General features: G+C 35.1%; 1 protein-coding gene across 26 annotated transcripts in view; it reads left to right on the top strand.

Annotated features, from left to right (window-relative positions):
• Positions 1–25,555, top strand: part of CCDC7 (coiled-coil domain containing 7) — a 290,894-nt gene that overhangs the window by 211,552 nt on the left and 53,787 nt on the right. For 23 of the 26 annotated variants that reach the window (XM_079912713.1, XM_079912709.1, XM_079912704.1 and 20 more), the window contains 4 exons: positions 12,473–12,556; positions 15,616–15,699; positions 17,860–17,943; positions 19,796–19,879. In XM_079912713.1, coding sequence (XP_079768839.1) covers positions 12,473–12,556; positions 15,616–15,699; positions 17,860–17,943; positions 19,796–19,879 — 336 coding nt within the window. The remainder of the gene's footprint in view (positions 1–12,472; positions 12,557–15,615; positions 15,700–17,859; positions 17,944–19,795; positions 19,880–25,555) is intronic. The other 3 variants (XM_079912715.1, XM_079912716.1, XM_079912714.1) reach the window with 1 other exon arrangement.

Below are 25,555 nucleotides of genomic sequence, written 5' to 3'. Positions count from 1 at the left end.
CGCTCCGCTGCATGTGGAATCTTCCTGGACCAGGGCACAAACCCGTGTCCCCTGCATCGGCAGGCAGACTCTCAACCACTGCGCCACCAGGGAAGCCCAATTAATATGTATTTTAAAAGAATTTATCATGTGCTCATTACTCCACCAAACAAACATTAATTAGGTAATGCTTAAGAGTTTATCTGCTCATAAAAAATATATGTATAGGCTTTTCCCTACATTATGAATTTTCATGACATAGACTAGATGCTATATTATCAGTTCCTCAGAGAACACAATTTTCGTTACTTATATCATCTTTTATGATAACAAGACAATGAAAAAATGGAATTATCACTAGATAGGCAATATGGCTGCTTTGTGATCTTCTTATCACAAAGTTGGCAAATTTCTAATAGTTAAAAAACCTGTGCTAGGGAATTCCCTGGTGGCCTAGTGATTAGGATTCAGGGCTTTCATTGCCATGGCCTGGGTTCAGTCCCTGTTCAGAGAACTGAAATCCCACAAGCCATGCAGCACGGCCAAAAAAACCTATGTTAAAGCTGATGTGGCCAAAGGACTAAGTTCTTAAGTACTTTGCAATAAGATAAATTTAAGTGTTCTGTAGCAGCTTTCAAACAACCACTTTAAAGCAGATGTCAGCAAAATGGCAGACTAGGAGGCCCTAAGCTCTTGCTCCCTGACAGAAACATTAAAAAAAAAAAAAAAAAAAAAAAAGAGGGCTTCCCTGGTGACGCAGTGGTTGAGAGTCCGCCTGCCGATGCAGGGGACATGGGTTCGTGCCCCGGTCCGGGAAGATCCCACATGCTGCGGAGCAGCTGGGCCCGTGAGCCATGGCCGCTGAGCCTGCGCGTCCGGAGCCTGTGCTCCGCAACGGGAGAGGCCACAACAGTGAGAGGCCCGTGTACCGCAAAAAAAAAAAAGAAAAGAAAAACAAAAAGCAGAAAGCCATCAGAACCAACTTTGTCAGAGCACTGGGAAACAGTGAAATGTTTACAGTAACCAAGAGAATGCACAATTAAGAAAAAGCCATCTTCAAACTGGTAAGAAAATTTTGTGGAGATGTGAAGCAGTGCCCAGCACAAAAAAAATCTACAAAGAATAGGAGCACTCCTAGCATCGAAGGGATTACCACTAGACCTGCTCTATAGAAAATGCTAAAGGAAATCCCTGAGGTTGACGTGAAAGGATGTTAGACAGTAGGTTGAAGCTGTATGAAGAAAGATCTACGGTATAGGTAAGTACATGGCAAATATAAAAGCCAGTATTATTGTAATTTTAGTTTGGAGCTCTACTTTTAATTTTATACAATAGTTTAAAGAAAAATAATTATAAGTCTATGTTATTGGGCACACAGTGTATAAAGATACGATTCATAACATCAGTATCAAAAAGAGAGGGATTGAGCTGTATAGGAGTACAGCTTTTGGATGTTATTGAAGTTAATTGGCATCAATTTAAACTAGATTTTTTATAACTTTACGATGTTATACATAATCCTCTTGGTAACCAAAAAGAAAATATCTGTAGAATATACACAAAGGAAATGAGAAAGGAAACAAAACTAGTCCCTTAAAAAAATCAATTGACAGACTTCGCTGGCCGTCCAGTGGTTAAGAATCTGTGCTTCCAATGCAGGGGGCATGGGTTTGATCGCTGGTTGGGGAACTAAGATCCCACATGCTGCATGACACAGCCAAAAAAAATAAATTGAACACAAAAGAAGGCAGTATTAGAGGAAATGAAGAACAAAGAAAAATAAGACATACAGAAAACAAATAGCAAAATGGCATAATAAGTCCCTTAAATGTAAATGGATTAAACTTTCTAAACAAAAGGCAGAGATTGACAGAATGGATAAAAAAAAAATATCCAACTATATACTTTCCGTAAGAGACTCACATTAGATCAACAAAATTGACAAAACTTTAACTAGACTGTTGAAGAAAAAAGAAAGAAGACTCACGCTATTAAATCAGAATAGAAATTGGGAACATTACTGCCAATTTTACAGGAATAAAAAACATTATATTTATTGAATAAGGAAAAAAAATCATTAAATCTCAATAAAACACTCTTCATAATATTTCCTTGTTTGACATTTGTATCTGTAAAAAATACAAAAGAATTTTAGCAATTTTATAGTAAAATATTTCCTCCAATACTGGGAATGAGATAAACGTGTGTTATCACTATTTCTACTCATTTTTGTACTGGCAACCATAGTTCTTACAAAAAAATAATAAAACTTGTAAGCATTCAGAGAAAGAAATAAAACTCATAAATTGCAGACGATGTAACTGTGCAGGTATGTAGTCTAAAAGAATCTGTAGTCTACAGATAAACTCTTAATCAACTGGATTTATTAAAATTACTGAATATAAAGTAAAAATGTATAAAACCCAGTTTTATTTCTATATACTAAGAACACAAAATTAGAAAATGAACATTTTTTAGGAATGATGAAATTTTGTATTAGCACCAAAACAAATAAAAAATCTAGGAATAATTATTTTTTAAAGATATGCAAGACTTCTGTCTTCCACTTTGTCTTCCACATGTAAAGAACTTGGAAGTCCTCACTTCTGCACTCCAAACCAATAAAAGCTGAAAAAACTGACAGTCAACAACTCTTCTTAGCCCTGTCAGAGAATTGAAGTCACAGGGCAAACTGCCACTCTCAATCTGTGGAGATAGATGAATACTGAAAATTACATACTCCTGGGAATAGAAACCAACACTGGAGCCAGCAATTAGGAGGAAAACTTAAGAATAATTGAACAATTGCCAGAAACTGAACATGAACTAGGTTGAGCAATAAAAAAATTCTAGGACACAGCCCTGGATATGCCATACACTTTCATGAAATTTGCCTCCAGGAGCCCTACCAGGTACCTTAGCTGAGTATCAGAAATAAAATCTACTCATGCTTTCAGCAAAGGGAGGAGAAAAGTAAACATCTGAAATACACCAATAGCATTCTTCTTAACAAAGGCCTGCCTTCAAGAAAAACTACTTTACTAGAACCTAACAGATGTGAGGTAAAGGAAATACCAAACTCCAGCCTCTTGGACTTTAAACATTGGGGAAGGGAGATATCCAAGTCCAGCCCTCTTTAACCTTTCTGTCTAAAGAATCTTGAAGAATCAAGAATCTAGAAGAATCAAGAATCTTGTTTCTGGGGGAAACAAGCTGAGAAGCAATTGTGAAAGTCACAGACCAGAGGAGACTGCCAATAAAAGACCGAGATCTAATCATAGGATTATAGAATGCTTTTCTACTCCCTCATACCTTACCACCACTTCACCAAGGCCCATGGATAATGGGTTACAGATGGAAAAACTGCAATTCTCAGCTTCCATTAAAGAAGTATTTTCTAGGGAAAGCCAAAGACAATAGGGGAGACCAAAAAAGGAAAATAAAGGAAATTTTAGCCTGTGACACCAGCTACAATAAAACAGAAAACACAGTCTAACTCGTCTCCAGTTGAACATAAAACATCATAACAAAACCGTATATACTTCAGTTCTTTTACCTGATATATCATGTCTAGCTTTAAACAAAAAATTATAAGGCATGATAAAAGCAAAACACACAGGCTGAAGACACAAAGCAAGCATCAAGACCAGATGCAGATGTGGCAGAAATTTTGGAATTTTCAAACTGGGAATTTAAAATAACTATAATACAATAAGGGCCCTAGTGAAAAAGTAGACTACATGAAAGAACATATACATAATGTATGCAGAGATTAAACCTCTAAGAAATAATCAAAATGAAATGTTATAAATCAAAAGCACTATAACAGAAATTAAGAATGCCTTTGATGGGCTCCATAGTAGACTGGAAACAGCCAAAGAAAGAAATCAGTGAACTTGAAGATATGGCAATAGAAACTTCCCAAATTGAAAGGCAAATTGAAAAATAACGAAAAAAGTGGAACAGAGTATTTTAAAAACTGTCAAAAATCAAAGGTATGATTTCAGTGAGCCCAGACTCTTGCCTCTTCCCATACATAGAAAAGCGCTAAATTCCTTAACTTGGGCCATCTGGTTTTCTTTAATTAACAATAATCTTGAAGTTCAGACTACCTGCCCTTTGTTACAAAACTTCTATATAACCTAGCTCCCCACCTCACCTCCTCGGAGCAGTTCTCACAGGGTTACTTGAAATGCTGCCTCCCAGGCAGCCACTATGGAAAGCAGTATGAAGTTTCCTCAAAAAAGTTAAAAATAGAACTACCATATGGTCCAGCAATCACACATGTGGGTATATATCTGAAGGAAATCAAATCACTCTCTTGAAGGGACATTTGTACACCCATGTTTATGATATATATACACATATATGTATGTATGTATATGTGTTATACACACACACACATAATCTAGCCATAAAAAAGAAGGAAATACTGCCCTTTGCAATGATATGGATGAAACTGGAGGGCATTTTGCTAACTGAAGTAACCAGACAGAGAAAAACAAATGCTGTATGGTATCACTTATATGTGAATCTAAAATAAGAGTCAAACTCATAGAAACAGAGAGGAGAATGGTCGTCACCAGGTCCTGGGGTGGTAGGTTAAATGGAGAGTGGTTGGTCAAAGGGTTCAAACTTTTAGTTATAAGATAAATAACTTCTGAAGATTTAATGTACAGCATGATGACTATATCCAGTAATACTGTGTTGTATACTTGATACTTTCTGAGAGTAGATCTTAAGCATTCTCACCAAAAAAAAAAAAAAAAGAGATAGTAACTATGTAAGGTCATGGATGTGCTAATTAACTGGATTGTGGGACTCATTTCACAATACATATGTATATCAAATCATCATGTTGTATACTTTAAATATATTACAGTTTTTTGTCAATTATACCTTATTAAAGCTGTAAAAAAATAAATACATGCACAAAGAGGCACGCACACTCACAGAAGGTAAAGGCTTAGAGAAAGATATACATGAGTAGCTATATTATTACCAAAGTAGACTTCAGAGCAAGGAAAATTACTAGGAATAAATACATGCATCAGGTAATGATAAAGGAATCAATTCTTCAAGAAGACGTAACATTCTTTAATGTGTTTATACCTAACAATAGTGTCTCAAAATACATGAGGCAAAAACTGATAGAACTACAAGGAGAAATAGACACATCCATTATTATAGTTGGAGACTTTAACACCCCTCTATCAAAAATGGACAGATCCAGCAAGCAAAAAATATCAGTAACAGCAGTTGAGTTCAACAACACCATCAATCAACTGGATCTAACTGATGTCTACTAGAATACGTCCTGCAACAACAGAAGGATACATATTGCTCTCAAATTCACATACTCTGCTCACAAAGATAGACCTCATTACAAAACAAATTATACCTTGAAGATTTTAAGAAATAGAAATCACAGAAATTATGCTCTCAGCCCACAATGGAATTAAACTAGAAATCAATCATAGAAAGATAGCTGGCAAATCCCATAATACTTGAAGATGAAACAATACACTTCTATAGCACATGTTCAAAGAAGTATCAAAAGAAATAAAAAATATTTTGAAGTAAGTGAAAATGAAAATACAACTAATAAAAATTTATGTGACACAGTGAAAGAAGTGCTTAAAAGGAAATTATAACATTTGATGCATATATTGGACAATGAGAAAGATCAAAAATCAATTATCTAAGCTCCCTTAGTAAACTAGAAAAGGAATGGCAGAAAATATTTGATAAGATGGACTTGTTTAAAATTAATACTTATACTCTGTGAAAGACACTTTTAAGAGAACAAAAAGACATGCCACATATTGGGAGAAAATATTTACAAAACACATATCTTAAGAAGGACTTGCATTTGAAATATATTTTAAAAGATTGAATTCAACACTTAAAAAAGAACCCAATTTAAAAACTCTCAGAATATCTGAACAGACACCTTATCAAGGATGATGTGAAGATGGCTAAGTGTGTGAACTCATATGTCATTGGATAAGTGCAAATTAAAACAACAATCAGATACCTAATGAAACACACCTAGGAGAATGGCTAATCCAAAACACTGACAACACCAAATGCTGTCAAGAAAGTGGAGTACAGGAACTTTTGTTCATTCTTGTTGGGAATGCAAAATTCTATACCCACTTTGGAAGACAGTTTGCATTATTTTAAAGCTCAACGTACTCTAACCATACAATCCAACTGTTGTGCTCTTAGTATTTACCCAAATGAGTTAAGGTCTTACGTTCATGCAATAACCTGCATTAATGTTTACAGCAGCTTTATAACTGCCCCAAACTGGAAGCAAACAAGATGTTTTTCAGTAAGTGAATGCATAAACAATCTGTGGTACATCCATATAATGGTACATTATTCAACAATAAAAATAAATGGACTATCAAGCCAGGAGAAGACATGGCAGAAACTTAAATGCATATTGTTAAGTGAAAGAAGCCAGTCTGAAAAAGCTGTGTAATTTCAACTGTATACCGCTCTGGAAAAGGTAAATCTATAGGCAGTAAAAAGATCAGGAGTTCCCAGGGGTTCAGGGTGAAGGGGGATAAATGGTTGGAGCTCAGGGAATTCTTAATGTGCCAAAGCTATTTTGTAAGATACTGTAGTAGTAAACACTTGACATTATGCATTTATCAAAATGCATAATGTACATTTATGCATTTATCAAAATGCATAATTTACATTTATGCACATTATGCATAATGTACTGTACAAAATAAGAGTTATCTCTCATGTAAATCATGGGTGTTAATTATTAGTGATGTATCAGTATTGGATTATCAATTGTAACAAACGTATGATCTAATACAAGATGGTAATAATAGGGAAACTATACCAGTGGAAGTGAGTGCAGAACTCTCTGTAGTTTCTGCACAATTTCTCTGAACTCCTAAATTGCTCTAAAAAAACAAAGTCTATTAAAATGTTCAAAAAGATGTTCAAAGTCTCAACACAGCAAACTGCAAAACATTATTTAGAGAATTTTAAAGAACTAAATAAATGGAACTATATTCCAGGTTTATAGATTAGAAGACTCAATATTTTGAAGAACAAATTTCTTGAAAATCTATGTATTTAATGCAGTCAGTATCAAAATTTTAGCAATAATTTTTCTAAAAATTGACCAGGTAATTCTAAAATTTATATAGAAATGCATAGGGCCAAAGTAGGAAATATAATCTTGACAAAGAAGACTACAATTGAAGGATATAAAGTGCCTGGTATCAGGTATTATTATAAAAATACAATAATACAAGCAGTTTGCTACTGGTACAATGATAGATAAATAGACTTAAATGTATTGAAGACAAAAAATATGTAACAACAGTAAAAAAAATATTCTTTTCAAAATAATTCTATTCATATGCATATTATAAAATAATAGGCCTCCTAGAAAATGCTATAGGAAAATATGTTCCTGTCTTTGGACTAGATATTTTTTAAACAGGATACAATTGACACTAACTATAAATGTAAATGTTTTAAAACTGGATTTAATCTTCAGAATTGTATCCATTAAAATACACCATTAAGATATTTAAAAAGCAAATGACACTCACCATTGCAACAAAAAGAGTAAAATACTTAGGAATAAACCTACCTAAGGAGGTAAAAGACCTATACTCAGAAAACTATAAGACACTGATGAAAGAAATCAAAGATGACACAAACACATGGAGAGATATACTATGTTTGTGGATTGGAAGAATCAATATTGTGAAAATGACTATACTACCCAAAGCAATCTACAGATTCAGTGCAATCCCTATCAAATTACCAATGGCAGATTTTAAAGAACTGGAACAAAAAATCTTAAAATTTGTATGGAGACACAAAAAGCCCTGAATAGCAATCTTGAGGGGAAAAAAAATGGAGCTGGAGGAATCAGACTCCCTGACTTCAGACTATACTACAGAGCTACAGTAATCAAGACAATATGGTACTGGCACAAAAACGGAAATACAGATCAATGGAACAGGATAGAAAGCCCCAGGGATAAACCCATGCACCTATGGTCAACTAATCTATGACAAAGGAGACAAAGATATACAATGGAGAAAAGACAGTCTCTTCAGTAAGTGGTGCTGGGAAGGTAGCTACATATAAAAGAATGAAATTAGAACACTCCTAGCACCATACACAAAAATAAACTCAAAATGGATTAAAGACCTAAATGTAAGACCGGACACTATAAAACTCTTAGAGGAAAACATAGGGGAAACACTCTTCGACATAAATCACAGCAAGATCTTTTTTGACCCACCTTCTAGAGTAATGGAAATGAAAACAAAAATAAGCAAATGGGACCTAATGAAACTTAAAAGCTTTTGCACAGCACAGGAAACTATAAGCAAGATGAAAAGACAGTCCTCGGAATGGGAGAAGATATTTGCAAACGAATCAACGGACAAAGGATTAATCTCCAAAATATATAAACAGCTCATGCAGCTCAATATTAAAAAATCAAACAACCCAATCAAGCAATAGGCAGAAAACCTAAATAGACATCTTTCTAAAGAAGACACAGATGACCAAGAGGCACATAAGAAGCTTCTCAACATCACTAATTATTAGAGAAATGCAAATCAAAACTACAATGAGGTATCACCTCACACCGATTAGACTGGGCATCATCAGAAAATCTACAAACAACTCCTGGAGAGGGTGTGCACTGTTGGTGGGAACGTAAATTGATACAGCCACTATGGAGAACAGTATGAATGTTTCTTAAAAAACAAAAAGTAGAATTGCCATATGACCCAGCAATCCCACTACTGGGCATATACCCAGAGAAAACTGTAATTCAAAAACACACATGCACCCCAGTGTTCATTGCAGCACTATTTACAATAGCCAGGTCACACAGAAGCAACCTAAATGCCCATTGACAGATGAATGGATAAAGAAGATGTGGTACATAAATACAGTGGAATATCACTCAGCCATAAAAAGGAATGAAATTGGGTCATTTGTAGAGATGTGGATGGATCTAGAGACTGTCATACAGAGTGAAGTAAGTCAGAAAGAGGAAAACAAATATCATGTATTAATGCATATATGTGGAATCTAGAAAAATGGTGCAGATGAACCTGTTTGCGAGGCAGAAATAGATACAGATGTAGAGAACAAACATATGGACACCAAGGGGGGAAAGCAGGGGGGTGGAGGAATGAATTGGGAGATTGGGATTGACTAATATGTATAAAATAGGTAACTAATAAAAAGAAAAAGAATTGGCTGTTCATCCACAATTCCACAAAGTAGAAACTCAGCAAGTAGTCTATGAAAGAGCTGCAGTAAAGGTTTAGCACAAAGGGAATTATTCTTTGTTGCTGTGGAGTTAAACTTTGGCCTTAAATTCCTGGTTTGTTAAAATAGTTTCAGTACTTAATTTTCAGGGCCATGATTGATCAGTATGTTCCCTTATAAACTGAGTTTTAGCTAGCCAGTCCCAATGCTGTAAAGAAAACATTAAAAATAAATCATTTCAACCGTTAAGAGAAAAAAAAAGCAAATGACAGAGTAGGTTTGCAGCACAAACATCCAACAGAAAGCTTTCAACCAGATATTTAAAGAATTTCTAGCATAGAAATAAATTGAAAACCCAATAGAAAAGTGGTCAAAATCTTAAACATGTACTTCACCAAAGAAGATATCTAAATGACTAATAAACATTTGAAAATTATAGCCCTATTAGTAATCTAGAAAATTGGAGTTAAAATCATGAAGATACTATGACATACCATCATTGAGCCTAAATCAGAAAGAATGACAGAATCAAGTCATGATAATGTAGAGCAACTATTACAGAACTTTCAGAAACTGCTGGTAGTAGTATAAACTGATACATGCACACACTGGAAAACTGTTATTTCTACTCCTTATTGGGAACTCCAATAAGATTTATGGCTGACTTTTCATCAGAAACTATGGAGAGCACAAGGCAATAGGATGGCCTATTCAAAATGCAAAAGAAAAATAACTGTCAACCCAAAATTTTATATCCAGCGAAATTATCTCTCAAAAATAAAGGTGAAGTAAAGAGATTTTAAAACAAATAAAAAATTGAGAAAATTCATTGCTAGCAGATTCACTTTATGACAACTACAAAGGAAATTCTTCAGGCTGAAAATTTGAATCCCCTAAAAAAGAGACTGGGTAAAAGTAATTCTGTAATTATAAAAGGTAGTATAAATACATATATGTAAAGAAATAAAGCAATAATTAAACAATAATTAAACATAAATAATGTTAAGTTTTAAAAATGACTTTATAGCTTATAGGTTATTATATTTATAATACGTATAATAGCAGTGCAAAAATGTGGAGGAGGGAATAATGGTATATGAGGGTAGCATTTCTATACCTCACTGGAATTACTGGAATTTACTTAGTATAATTCTGATGTAGATTCTTTTTTCATTGTGAAAAAATTGACCTATAACATTGTGTATTTAACATTTACAAGGTGTTGATTTGATACATTTGTATATTGCAACATGATGACCACCCTAGTGTTAGCTAATGCCTCCATCATGTCAGATAATTATCATTTCTTTTTTGTGGTAAGAACATTGCCTAGTCTCTTTTAAAATTGACTGTGGTGATGGTCATACAACTCTGTGAATATATCTTTAAAAACATTGAAATGAACACTTTAAATGGGCAAATTGTATAATATGTTATATATGTTTTAAAACTAGCTCAATGAATGCCAAGAATAGGATAAAAAAGGATTTCAAAAGTGGGAGGGTATGATAAGGGAGAAAACTGACTTTTACTAGATAATACATTTCTCCAGCACATACTTTTTAATTGCTAGTACTTAACCTAACCTTCCCTCAGATGCTGTTTTCATTGCCTCTTGCTTATTTAAGTATTCTTTGCTTCCTTAATTCAAATGAGCAAGTCCTTCTTACATATACCAGTTGCAAAAAGAACTAGAGAAGCTAAAATATTAACTGCTAATATTCCCCAGTTTTGTTTTGCTATAGATCTTATTACTTTCACAAAATGTTGCTACTTAAGTATTGAAAAGTTGTTCTGCCTAATCTGACACACCTGTTTCATTTTGGTAATGGTGCTGCAGCAGGTAACCACCTCTACACAGATTGCACAACCTTTAATACTTACTGACTCATCCAGTTCTCTGAAAAAAGACTTCCATCTGGGTATCTTAGTCATGACAGGTTTCTAACTTCAGGTACATGTTCTTCTAGAAACAAATTCACCACAAAATTTTAGACCCAATAGTTGATCATTTCTAATTATTCCTTTTCAGTATAAACTCTCCTCTAATAATGTTCATGTATTTTTCTTGTAATTGGACCTAATTGCAGTTACTAAATCAAGCAAAAATTTTAAATGACATAGGAACTCAAATGGTAAGAGACCCAATCTCAATCCAGGTACTTCTACAAATTTAACCATTTCTTCCTCCCAAGCAACAAGGTCTACATGCTGAAAGGACTTGGGAGAGCACGTTTTTTCAATCTATAAAACATTCTGTTATTCTTTTCCATCACTGATGCCTACTTTGTTTATGCTTAAGTAACATAAAAAGGGCATTAAAATATTCCTGGATGAGTCCAAGTATTTCTGCTCTGTGGTAAATTTCCATGGCGACCCTAGTTTGCAACATAATCTGAGGAAAAAACTGCTATATTCCACATTACTGGGTATATATCCCTACAGTATGATTATGAGTTTAATGTACACTTAAGAGTTATATTATTATAACTCTCCCAGATATTTTAATTTAGCATAAGAGATAGCATTGTATGGAAAAAGCACTGGTTAAAGAATTATAAGTTGGAAGGTTGTACATCAAGTTTGTCATCTGGATACACAATCTTGGTCAAGTCATTAACATCTCTAAGCCTCAATATATGGAGGCTTAATGATTGCTAGCGGCCATTCCAATTCTAAGGTTTAATGATTCTTCAACCCATATAATCCATTATAATGCATATTTATTAATAACAAGGCTAATTATGATAGTACCGCACATGGGGCTTTCTTGGTGGCGCAGTGGTTGAGAATCCACCTGCCAGTGCAGGGGACATGGGTTTGAGCCCTGGTTCAGGAAGATCCCACGTGCCACAGAGCAACTAAGCCCATGAGCCACAACTGCTGAGCCCATGTGCCACAACTACTGAAGCCTGCACAACTAGAGCCCATGCTCCACAACAAGAGAAGCCACCACAATGAGAAGGCTGTGCACTGCAATGAAGAGTAGCCCCCACTTGCCACAACTGGAGAAAGTCCACGTGCAGCAACGAAGACCCAACACAGCCGTTGTGTGTGTGTGTGTGTGTGTGTGTGTGTGTGTGTGTGTGTGTGTATATATATATATATATATATATATATATATAAAAGATAGTACTGCACATGAACACACACACACACACTCATGTGTTAGGGTTACTTTACAAAGTGTTTTGATATCTGTTTATTTCTATAGAAATTGATCTAGAACCCTTGAAAGATACTGTTGGAAGACGTATATTAATGGCAGAAATGAAGATACAACCAAAGAGTGTCCCTGGTAAGTCTAATCCTTCCAAGTCTAATCTTTATGGTTTATTTACCTTCTTTGGAGTTTATGTATGAATTTTTTAATGATAAGAGTACTTGTATATTATTATTATATAGGTAAAGTCTTCGTGATTACCCTCATAATTAATTGTACTGTGGTATTTACTAGAACTTTAAAAGTTAGCTAGACATTTTGATTTTTAGAAATGAGCCATTTAAAAATTAAACCATAAAATTAAATGCTATAGTGGCCTTAGAATATACTTGATGCAAGTATGTTCAGTTCTGTTCTAATCTTTTTCTATTACTGGCTTAGATAGAAGGAAAAGGAGAAAGGTTTCCGGATCAATGTGATAACAACAAGGGGAATTTAACAGATAGTTAATTCATTGGTTACCATTTCTCTCTATTCGATGGAAATATCAGGTATATTATCCTAACTCATCTGTGGTAGAGTCATTAGTTTTGTTACGTAGTTCAGAGATTGTACTACAGCCTTTACTCTTGTAACAGTGATAGGCACACTGCCCTTGACTTCTGCTGTGACACCAAAAGAGGCAGACAGTTTAACAGAGATGTAACGGAAAGAGACAAAGACAACACTCCTAAAACCACTATTATCCAAGGCTTTTTCCCTTGGGGAGCAACAGTTATGCTTTCAAACTGCTAAGGGAAATGACTTCAGTAAAATATTTTAGCCAAATAACTAAATATATAAACAAGAAAACAATAATAATATGCCCTGTAAGAGGAAGAACTCAGTATGCAGAGATGCTATATTATATATCTAAAATATTCAGTTTTCAGCATAAAATTATGGGTCAGGTAAAGAAACAGTAAAATGTGACATATAACAAGGAAAAAGACATGCAACAAAAAACTGCCTGTGAGAATCCTAGATATTGGACAAAACTAAAACTAAACTAGACTAAAAAGCAGTTATTATAAATATGTTCAAAGAACTAAATGTAAACATTATTTAGAAGGAAAGGAAGGTCTGATAGTGTTTCATCAAATAGGGAATATATACAAAGAGAAATACATTATTTTGAAAAGGAACACATGTAAATCCAGGATTGAAAGTACAATAACTGAATTTTTTTAAATCCAGTAGGGGGTGTTCAGTATTTTAACACTGTCAGAAGAAAGAATCAGCAAATTTAAAGTATGGAAATATAGCATGGACAGCAGAGGCATTAAAGAGCAGAAAATATCATTTTAAATAATGACAGAAAAGAAAACCAGATATTATAAATAAAATGGTTAAAATAATAAACACTATATATACATGCTTTGTCTTCTCTCAGTTTCTCTGTGTAGCACAAAGTTATGTAAATAAATAATTTAAAAAACAATTGTAATAAATGAATTTATGTTTATATGTTTCATATATAAAAATGGGAAAAAATTATAAGAATTAAGTTATAAAGAGAACTATATATGTAGAATATGAAAATAACATTTCTAAATCTTCCTGGAATTTAATCTGTTTAGTATAAGTAGAAGTAGATTCTAAAATTGACTATGGTGATTGTTACACAGTTCTATGAATATACTGATAAGCATAGAATGGATGTTTAAAATGGGTCAATTGTATAGCATGTTACATGTTTTTTTAAAAATAGTTCAGCAAACTCCAAGCAGGGTAGGATTTTTTAAAAGACTTAAAAGCAATAAGAAATGTTGTGAAGGAGGAAAATTGTGGCTCTTAATAGATTAGGTTTCTCCACCCCATATCATTTATTATGCTCCTAGTTTTTAATTCAGTCTGCCCTCAAGGGCTGTTCTCACTGCCTCCCTGCTCACCTAAGGATCCTTTGCTTTCTCAGATCAAATGAATCAGTTCTTCTAATTATATCTGTTGGAGAAAGACCAGAGGGCTAAAGTTTGTCTGCTGATGTTCTCCAGTTATGTGTTGCTATAGCAGACATTACTTTCACAAATGCTGTAACTTAATTACTAAAAACTTGTTCTGCCCAATCCAATGTGTCTTTGATTTTAGTAGTGATGCCCCATATGGTCTTTACCTCTGTTTAGATTGCAGTGGTGATAAATTTGTGTTGCCTCAGTGACAGAGCATGTTTGAAGTATTCATGGGCTCAGCCATTTCTCCAAAGGAAGACTTCCGATCTATAAATTCTGGATACGACAGGTTCCAACTTCACTTACATGCTGTGTTAGAACCAATTTTTGCCCACACAAAACTTTACGCAACAGGTGACCCAGAGTCACCAATTCTCATTATTCCTTTTGCAATATAAAATTCTTTTAAATAAATTTTTTTCTGATATTGGACCTATATCATCATTTCTGAATCCAACAAAAAGTAAAAACCATGTAAAGACTCAGATGGAAAGGGGTACAATATCAGTGCTCACATTCCTGCAAATTACCCATTTCCTCCTGCACAGGGGAGAAAAGGTCTACATGCTAAGAGAACCTGAGAGGGTGCTTTATCTCTGTCCACAAATTACTTGTTTTTCTTTTCCATCAATGATGCCTACTTGACAAACAGTTGCATAACCTTAAAAAAAGGGAATTAAAGTGTTCCTGGACAAGTAAAAGAATTTCTGCCTCACAGTAAAATTCTGTGACTGTGATGCCCATTGTTTGCAATTTAACATGGGAAAAAAATGTCATGTCTGGCTTCACCAGGTATATCTTTACGATATGAATATGCTTTTAATGTAGAGAAGAAAGATATATTTATTAAAATAAACTCTCTAGGATGACTTAAATTTGCAAAAGACTTTGTATTTTATGGATAAAACCCTAGTTAAAGAATTATCAGGTATCAGTTTATGGATCAGTTTTGTTGTTACCTAGATTTGTGGCCTTGGTCAAATCACTAACCATTTCTAGGCCTCAATATAATGAGGCTTGTATGATTGCTAACGGCCCTTCCAACTCTAAGGTCCTGTGAGCCTACAGTCCAGGCATTTCATTATAATTGTTGTCCTATAATTTTAAAATGCTAATTAAAGGAGTACTATACACACATAAACTCACACACAAAAACACATGTTAATATATACCTTACAAAAGTGTTTTGAAACTTTATTTCTATAGACACTGATACAGAGCGCTTCCCAGATGCTATTGGAAGAGGTATAATAAAGGGTGGAATCAAGACACAATCCAAGAGTCATCCTGGTAAGAACAAGAATATTTCAAGTCTATTTCTGCTTTATTTATCTTCTCGAGTTTGTTTAAGTTTGGGTCTAAATGACTATAGTACCTATATGCTATTACTATAGGATGAAACGTTTTCACTAATTCTCTCCTATTATTATTGGAACTCTAGCAGTTACTAACAATGGAAAATTAGCTACATAGTGTAAGTTTTAGAACCCATTCATTTAAAACTTATCCATAAAAATTCAATGCTGTAGTAAGCTTAGAATATGCTTGATGGAAGCATTTCAAATGCTGCTCTACTCACTTTCCTTTTCAGACTAGAAAAATGGTTGCTTTGTATTTGCAAAAGCAGAAAGGCTGGTTTAGGAATGGGATTAAAAGAGAGATTTCATTGCTTACTAATTCCCTCTATATAATTGAAATACCAGGCACATTTTCAGTATCTCAGGTGAAGTAGAGATGTTTAATTTTGTTATGTAGTCCGTAGTTTACACTACTGCCACTTGTCTTGGTGTTATAGTGTTTGACACACTGCTTCTTGATCTTTGGTGTGATATTAAAGGAGGCAGAGAGCTTAACAGAAAAACAAGGGAAAGAGACAGTCAGCAGGAAAAACAAGTGTCATCCAAAGGTGACTGTTTGCATGCCCAAGTCTGTGCCCCCAGAGGAGCAACATTAGAAGATTCACACTGCAGAGAAGGAGACTTCTCTACAATAGAATATATTCCAGCCAAGTCACTAAATAAATAATCAGGCAAACAGCAACAGCAAGCCTCCAAAGGGGAGAGGAACTCAGTATCCAGATTTCTTACAAGATATTGTCTAGAACGCCCAGTATAAACCCCCCAAAAATATGAGACATGCAAAGAAACAGTAAAGTGTGGATCATATACTAGGAACTTCAGGAAGAGTAGGCTTAAAAAATAATTTAAGCAGCGGGAGGGTATTGTGAGGAGGGAAATTGTGATTCTTACTAGATTTCAGGTTTCTCTAGCACATACTCCCTTTTCCCTCGTCCTTAATTCTATCTGCTATCTGCTATCAAATGCTCTTCTTAATGCTTCCTTGCTTATATAAGCATCTTTACATGCTTCTTTCAACTGGGCCTGTCATTCTTAACCTATACCAGTTGGAGAAAAACCAGAGAGCCTCAATTATATCTACTCAATTGGCTCTTTAACACTTACTTCTGGTCTCAGCCATTACAACAAAGTAAGATCCACCTTATGGTGTCAGGTTCAGGATAGGTTTCCAACCTCTGGTGCATGCTCTTCTGTAACTAGCTTTCATTCATAAAACACTGGACACATAATTTGACCCAAGTCAGCAATCCTACTTAACCCCTCTTTCAATATGAATTTTTCTTTAAACTTTCATGTATTAAAACAAAATACATGAATGTTATTTCTCTCCTTTGACCTAGTTAGTACTTTCTAAATCCCGCCAAATGTCCAAATCACATAAAAACTCAGATGGGATGGGATGCAGTCCCAATGCTGGTACTGCCTCAGATTTACCCATTTCCCCCTCCCCAGTTACAAGGTGTACATAGTAAGAGGACCTGATAGGCAGTTTTTCTTAGACTACAGAATATCTTGTTACTCTTCTACATCTTTGATGTCTGCTTGATTTACATAGCCTTAAAAATGGCATTAAACATTCTTGAGAGAGTCAAAGAATTTCTACCTGGTAGTAACTTTCCGTAATGTGGGACCATGGTTTGTCTCTTGACCAGTGGGGAAAAAATGCCACGTTCCACTCATAGGTATATCCTTAACAGTATGAGTGTCCTCTTAGTGTAAACTGGGCAGTTATATCATTTACACAAACTCCCCAAGATGATTGAAGTTTGTATGGGACAGTGCATTGTGTATGAAAAGCACTGGTTAAGGAATTATGGGGCATCAGCTTGTACTCAGTTTTGCATTATCTTGGTGTGTGTTCTCAATCAAATCACAAAACATCTCTAAGCTTCAATATCATGAGGCTTATATGATTGCTAAGAGCCCTTCAAATTCTAATGTTTTATGATTGTGCAATGCAGACATTATATTATTTCTTTTCTGTAATACAAGTACTAATTAAGTTAGTACTACACACAGACACAAAGACACACATACATGTGTGTTAATGGTTACCTTACAATGTGTTTTGAAATTTGTTTTCTATCCATAGAGACTGATATAGAACGCATGAGAGATACTGTTGGAAGAGAAAAAGCAGTTGGTGAAATCAAGACACATCATCAGAGTCACCCTGGTAAGAACAAGAATTTTCCAAGTCTAATAATTTATGGTTTATGTCTTCTCTGGGACTTAATTAACTATGAATCATTAATGATAACAGTAACTGTATGTTAGTATTAATGGGCAGTAATCTTCATGAATTTCCTCTTATAATTAGTTAAACTCTAGTATTTACTGTCAATGGAAATTTAGCTGGATATTTTTCAGTTGTAATCTCATCCATTTGGAAAGTAATCCATATGATCCAATGCTCTAATGACCTTAGAATATGCTTGGTTTAAGTATTTATAACTGTGATTCTACTCACTTTCTTGCTGGCTTAGAAAGGAATATTGCTTTGAAATTGAAAAAGCAAAAAAGCTAGTTGATGAGTGGCATAAGAAGAGGAACATAACAGTTATATCACTGATTACCAATTTCCTCTACATAATTAAGTTGGTATGTAAATTTATATCTCTACTAGAGTGGAGTTCTCTAGCTGAGTTTCATTATTCGCAGATTACTGCTTTAGTCCTGGAGTAACAGGGTTCGATACATTTCTCTTTGTTGCAAGAAATACTGTCGTTTTGAACTTTTTACAGAATTGATGCTGAAAGCTAGCATTGGAAAGTAACTGAATCCTCAGATATAAGCACCAAAATTTGTGTTTTCACTGAAATTTAAGGCAAGATTTCTGAAACTTTGCTTTTGAATGCTTTATTTTATTATATTCTTGCTTTTATTCCTGTAAAAAAAATAGTGTTGTAAATGAATCAAATAAATATTACTTGCTCCAACAGCTTTTAACTGGGGAAAAGCTGCGTGGTGTAAAAATGAAATTGTTGGAACCAAGCAGTTAAATTTGGTGTATTACGATAAGCCATTTTTCCATGTCTTTAATTTTCAGAGTATTTTTGGTTAGGTTCTTTCAATTAATTTTTGCTTCCATGTTGCTTATTAATAGGAGTCCTTGTCAGTTTTGAATAACAGCCTTAGACACAGCAACAAAGTGCTTTCATTTACATCCGTTCAATTCTGGAACAAAGTGAGAGAGTGGCATGGACTTTTATATACTACCAAATGTAAAATAGATTGCTAGTGGGAAGCAGCTGCATAGCACAGGGAAATCAGCTTGGTGCTTTGTGACCATCTAGAGGGGTGGGATAGGGAGGGTGGGAGGGAGACCAAGAGGGAGGAAATATGGAGATATATGTATATGTATAGCTGATTCACTTTGTTATGAAGCAGAAACTAACACACCATTGTAAAGCAATTATACTCCAGTAAAGATGTTTAAAAATAAAATACAAAAAAGAATCATGCCTTTTAACAACAAAATTAATTATTTTATATTTATTAATGGTAAATTTATAATTAAACACTAAATAAAATCTGAAAGACAGAAACTGCTACGAGGAAAGGAGTTGAAATGAATGTAGTAATCAAATACAAAAATGAAAAAGTGTTTTGTCCCACCTCACCAGGTACATCCCTCCCATATGAATGTGTTTTTAATATACACAAGAGAGTTATATTTATTAAGAAAAACTCTCTAGGATGACTTAAATTTGTGAAAGACTTTGTATTTTATGGGAAAAGTCCTAGTTAAGGAACTATGAGGCCTCAGTTTATGAGTCAGTTTTGTCATTGCCTGGATATATGGTCTTGGTCAAATCACTAAGCATTTCTAAGCCTCAATATAATGAGGTTTAAACAACTGCTAATGGCTCTTCCAATTCTAAGGTATTATGTCTGCAGTCCAGACATTTCATTATAATTCTTCTTCTATAATAAAAAGATCTAATTAAAGGATACACACATTCTACAAACATACACATGTTAATACTTAGCTTACAGAAGTATTTTGAAACTGTTTATTTCTATAGAGAGTGACACAGAACGCTTCCCAAATATTGTTGGAAGAAGTATTATGAAGAGTGAATTCAAGACACAACCCAAGAGTCGTCTTGGTAAGAAGAAGAATATTTCATGTCTATTTCCTGTTTTTTATCTTCTCTGAAGTTTATTTAACTTTGGATCTTTAGTGACTACAGTACCTATATGCTATTATTACAGGATAAAACGTCTTCACAGATTCCCTCCTATAATTACTGGAATTCTAGCAGTTGCTATCAATGGAGAATTAGCTGCATATTTTTAATTTTAGAATCCATTCAATTAAAAAAATGATCCATAAAAATGGAATGATACAGTGAGCTTGGAACATGCTTGATGGAAACATTTCAAATGCTGTTCTACTCACTTTCTTTTTCAGGCTAGAAGTATAGTTGCTTTGTATTTGCAAATGCAGAAAGGCTATTTTATGAATGGGATTAAAAGAGGGATTTACCATGTAGTTATTTCATTGGTTACTAATTCCCTCTATATGTTTAAAATATCAGACACATTTTCAATATCTCATGTGAAGTAGACACCGTTAGTTCTATTATATAGTTTATAGTTCACACTGTTGCCCCTTGTGTTGGCATAACAGTGTTTGGCACACTTCTTCTCGATTGGTGTGATACCAAAGGAGGCAGAGCTTAACAGAAAAATAAGGGAAAGAGACAGTCAACAGAATCTTTTTTAAAACAACTGTCATTGAAAATGGTAGAGTAATAACCCTGAGCTCACCTTAGCTCATGAACATAGCAAAATTACAACTATTTACCGAACAACCATTGATGTAAAAGACTGGAACCTACCAAGAAAGGTCTTCTAGAACTAAGGATATAAAAAAGGGACCACAGCAAGGCAGGTAGTAGGGGCAGAGTCACAGTATAGTCAGTTCCCTGGCTTGGGCAACTCATGAATGGGAGAATAATTACAGTTGCAGAGATTCTTCCCAGCGAATAAGGGGTCTGAGCCCCACATCAGTCTGCCCAGCCTGGAGGTTCTGCAACAAGAAGATGAGTCCCCAGAACATTTGACTTTGAAGGCCAGTGGGGCTTGCTTTTAGGAGTTCCAGAGGGCTCTGCGAAATAGAGGCTTTACTCTCCAAGGGCACACACAACATCTCACATGCTTCAGGTCCCAGCATAGAGGCAGTAATTTAAAGGATTTGGGGTCAAACCTACCTGCTAATCTTGAAGAGTCTCCCTAGGGACATAGACACTGACAGTAGCCATTCTTGAGAGTTCATTCTACCACTGGTGCTGCAGCACCATTTTGGAATCCACCCCACCAACAACAACCAACCTGTAGGCACCAGTACTGGGAAGCCTCAGGCCAAGCAACTAACTGGGCAGTGACACAGCCCAACCCATCAGAAGAGAGACTGCTTTAAGACTTTCTGAGCCAAAAGCCACCCCTGGACACATACCTGCACACCAGAGGGTCTAGGACCTGGCACCACACACCAATGTGCAGGCAATAGACCCAGGACCCCCAGGGCCCTGCAGCCAGAGATCCAGATCCACCCACCAGTGGGCAGGCACCAGCCCCAGAATCACTGACTCCACCCACCAATAAGCTTGCTCTAGCTTCGAACCAGACCCACCCACCAGCAGTCCATTGCCATCTCTGGAAGCCCTCAGCCCTGCAGCCAGACCCCAGAACCTGTCACTGCCTGCCTTTGGGCTGGCACTGTCCCGTGGATCTGGCTTCACCCATTGGTGGGCTGGCCCCAGCCTCAGGATCTTCTAGACCTGACTCCATCCACCAGTGATACAGAACTAACCCCAGGGCTCCCCAGGGTTCTACAGCCAGCCACCTTGTGACCCAACCCTGCCAACCAGTGGAGGCCGGCAGCCTTCACACAGGAAGGTCCTGGCAAACAACCAGACTGGGGGCCAACCAAGCCAACCAGGCCACCCATAGCCATCAGCTTACCACAATAGAAGGACCCGCACAACACATATAGGGGCACTCCTAGAGGATATAGCTCTGATGACGAGAGCAGTGTACTGCTGGGATTCATAGGAAGTCTCTTGCAAAAGGCCTCTTCTCCAAGGTTGGGAAATGGAACCAACCTCCCAGATATATAGAAATATAAACATTAAGTTAGACAAAATGAATTGACAGAGGAAAATGGTCCAAATGAAGGAATAAGATACAACCCAGAAGAAGAGCTAAGTGAAGTAGAGATAGACAACTACCCAACAACGAATTCAGGGTGATGATCCCAAAAAACTTGGGAGAAGAATGGATGGACAGAGTGAGAAATTAGAAGTTTTTAACAAAGAGTTGGAAAATATAAAGAACCACTAAACAAGATGAAGAATACAATAACTGAAATGAAAAATACACTAGGCGGAATCAGCAGTAGACTAAATGGTACAGAGGAACAGATCAGTGGGCTGGAGGACAGAGTAGTGGAAATCACTGATGCTTAGCAGAAAAAAAGAATGGAAAGAAATGAAGACTGTTAAAGAGACTTCTGGGACAACATCAAGCATATTAACATTCACATTAGAGGGGTCCCAGAAGAAGAAGAGAGAAAAAAGGTGACAGAGAACATATTTAAACATAATAGCTGAAAATGTCCCTAACTAGGGAGATGAAAAAATCCCAGTCCAGAAAGAACAGAGAGTCCCAATCCAGAGGAACACACCAACACACTTTGTAATTAAAAATGCAAAAATTAAAGCTAAAGAGAGAATATTAAAAGCAGCAAGGGAAAAGCAACAAGTTACGTACAAGGGAACATCCATAAGGCTATCAGCTGACTTTGTAGCAGAAACTTCGCAGGCAGAAGGCAGTGGCAAGATATATTTAAACTGATGAAAAGGAAAAACCTAGAACCAAGAATACTCTATCCAGCAAAGCTCTCATTCACATTTCATGGAGACATCAAAAGCTTTACAGGCAAGCAAAAGCTGAAAGAGTTCAACACCACCAAGCCAGCTTTACCAGAAATGTTAAAGGGACATCTCTAAGCAAAAAAGAAAAGGCCACAACTATAAACATGAAAATTATGAAAGGAAAAGCTCATCAGTAAAAGCAAATATATAGTAAAAGTAGAAAATCAACCATATGCAAAGTTCATAGGAAGGATTAAAAACAAAAATGGTAAAGTCATCTATAACCACAATAAGAAGTTAACAGATACACAAAATAATTAGATGTAAAATATGTCAAAAATAGTAATCATGAGGGGAGGAGAGTACAAATGAAGCATAGTTAAAATGTGTTTGAAATTAAGAGATCGAACTTTAGATAGATAGATAGATAGCTGTATATAAACCTCATGGTAACCACAACCAAAAATTCTGTAATAGATACACAAAGAAGAGAAAGTAATCCAGACATAACACTAAAGATAGTCATCAAATCACAAAAGAACAAAAGAAGAAGGGAACAAAAAGACCTAGAAAAACAACCCAAAAACTATTAACAAAACTACTATTAACTATTCTTTTGGCAATAAGAACACACATATCAATAATTACATTTAAATGAGCTAAATGCTCCAATCAAAAGACATGGAGTTGCTGAATGGATACAAAAGCAAGACCTTTGTATATGCTACCTAAAAGAGACTCACTTCTGATCTAAAGACACAGACTGAAAGTGAAGAGATTGAAAAAGTCATTCCAGGCAAATGGAAATCAAAAGAAAGCCCAGGTAGCGATAATTATATCAGACAAAATAGACTTTAAGACAAAAGAAGGACGTTACATAATGATCAAAGGATCAATCCAAGAAAAAGATGTAACAATTGGAAATATATATGCACCCAACATAGGAGATCCTTAATAAATAAAGCAAATATTAACAGACATAAAGGGAGAAACAGACAGTTACACAATAATAGTAAAGGACTTTAAAAGCCCATTCAAGTCAACAGACAGATCATCCAAAAAGAAAATCCATAAGGAGACACTGGCCTTAAATGACATATTAGACCATATGGACTTAATAGATAGATATAGAACATTCCATCCAACAGCAGCAGAACACACATTCATGTCCACATGGGACATTTTCTAGGAATGTTAGGCCACAAAAGAAGCCTTGGTAAATTTAAGAAAACTGAAATCATATCAAGTATCTTTTCCCACCACAACACTATGAGGCTAGAAATCAACTAAAAGAAAATACTGCAAAAATCACAAACACACAGAAGCTAAGCAACATGCTACTAAACAACCAATGGATCATGAAGAAATCAAAGAGGAAATCAAAAAATACCTAGAGACAAATGAACAGAAAATGATCCAAAAATCTATGAGATGCAGCAAAAGCAGTTCTAAAATAAAAATTTATACTGATACTAACAAACCTCAGGAAACATGAAAAGTCTCAAATGAACAACTTAACTTACACCTAAAGGAACTAGGAAAAAGATGAACAAACAAAACACAAAGTTAGCAGAAGGAAAGAAATCATAAAGACCAGAGAAGAAATAAATGAAATAGAGACTTAAAAATGGAAAATATCAATGAAACTATAACCTGTTTCTTTGAAAAGATAAACAAAATTGACAAACCTTTAGCCAGATTCATCAAGAGTAATATGCAGGGCCCAAATCAATAAAATCAGCAATGAAAAAGATGTTACAACCGACACCACAGAAGTGCAACTGATCATGAGACATTAGTTGGAAAAACCGTATGACAACCAGGACTGAACCAGGAATAAAAAGAAAATATGAACAGACCAATTATCAGTAATGAAATTGAACCAGTAATTTAAAAAAATAACCAAAAAACGTAAGTCCAAGAACAAGTGGCTTCATAGGGGAATTCTACCAAACATTTAGAGAAGAATTAATACCTATACTTCTCAAAGTATTGCACAAAGTTGCAGCAAAAGGAATGTTTCCAAAGTCATTCTATAAGGCCAGCATCACATGATATCAAAATGAGACAGAGATATCACAGAACAGAAAATTACATGGGTGAAAGTAGATGCAGAAGCCCTCAACAAAATATTAGCAAACTGACTCCAACAATACATTAAAATGATCATACACTATGATTAAGTGGAATTTATCCCAGAGATACAAGGATGTTTCAGTGTCTGCAAATCAGTGTGATACATCACATTAACAAAGAATAAAAACTACATGATTATCTCAATAGATACAGAAAAAGATTTTGACAAAATTCAACATCCATTTATGATAAAAACTCTCCAGAAAGTGGGTATATAAGGAACATGCCTCAACATAATAAAGGCCGTATATGATAACCCCATAGCTAACATTATACTCAACGGTGAAAAGATGAAAGCATTTCCTCTAAGATATGAAACAAGGATGCCCACTATTGCCACTTTTATTCAACATATTATTAGAAGTCTTAGCCACCACAGTCAAACAAGAAAAGAAAGAAAAGGAATCCAAATTAAAAAGGGAAAGTAAAATTGTCACTTTGTAGACAACATGATACTAAACAAAGAGAATCCTAAAAACAGCTACCAAAAAATACTAGAGCTCAAGGATAAATTCAGTAATTTTCAGGTACAAAATTAATATAGAGAAATACATTGCAATTCTATATACTAACAACAAACTCAGAAAGAAATTAAGGAAACAGTCTCATTTACAGTTGCATCAAAAAGAATAAAATACTTAGGAATAAACTTATGTAAGGAGTTAAAAGACTTGAAATCAGAAAATTATAAGACACTGATGAAAGAAATTGAAGATGACACAAACAGATGGAAAGATATACCATGTTCATGGATTGGAAGAATTAATA

Source organism: Stenella coeruleoalba, assembly GCF_951394435.1.
Source record: "Stenella coeruleoalba genome assembly, chromosome: 2".
NCBI lineage: Eukaryota > Metazoa > Chordata > Mammalia > Artiodactyla > Delphinidae > Stenella > Stenella coeruleoalba.
Note: the sequence above shows the minus strand (reverse complement) of the source record. Positions and strands in the feature narration are given on the sequence as shown.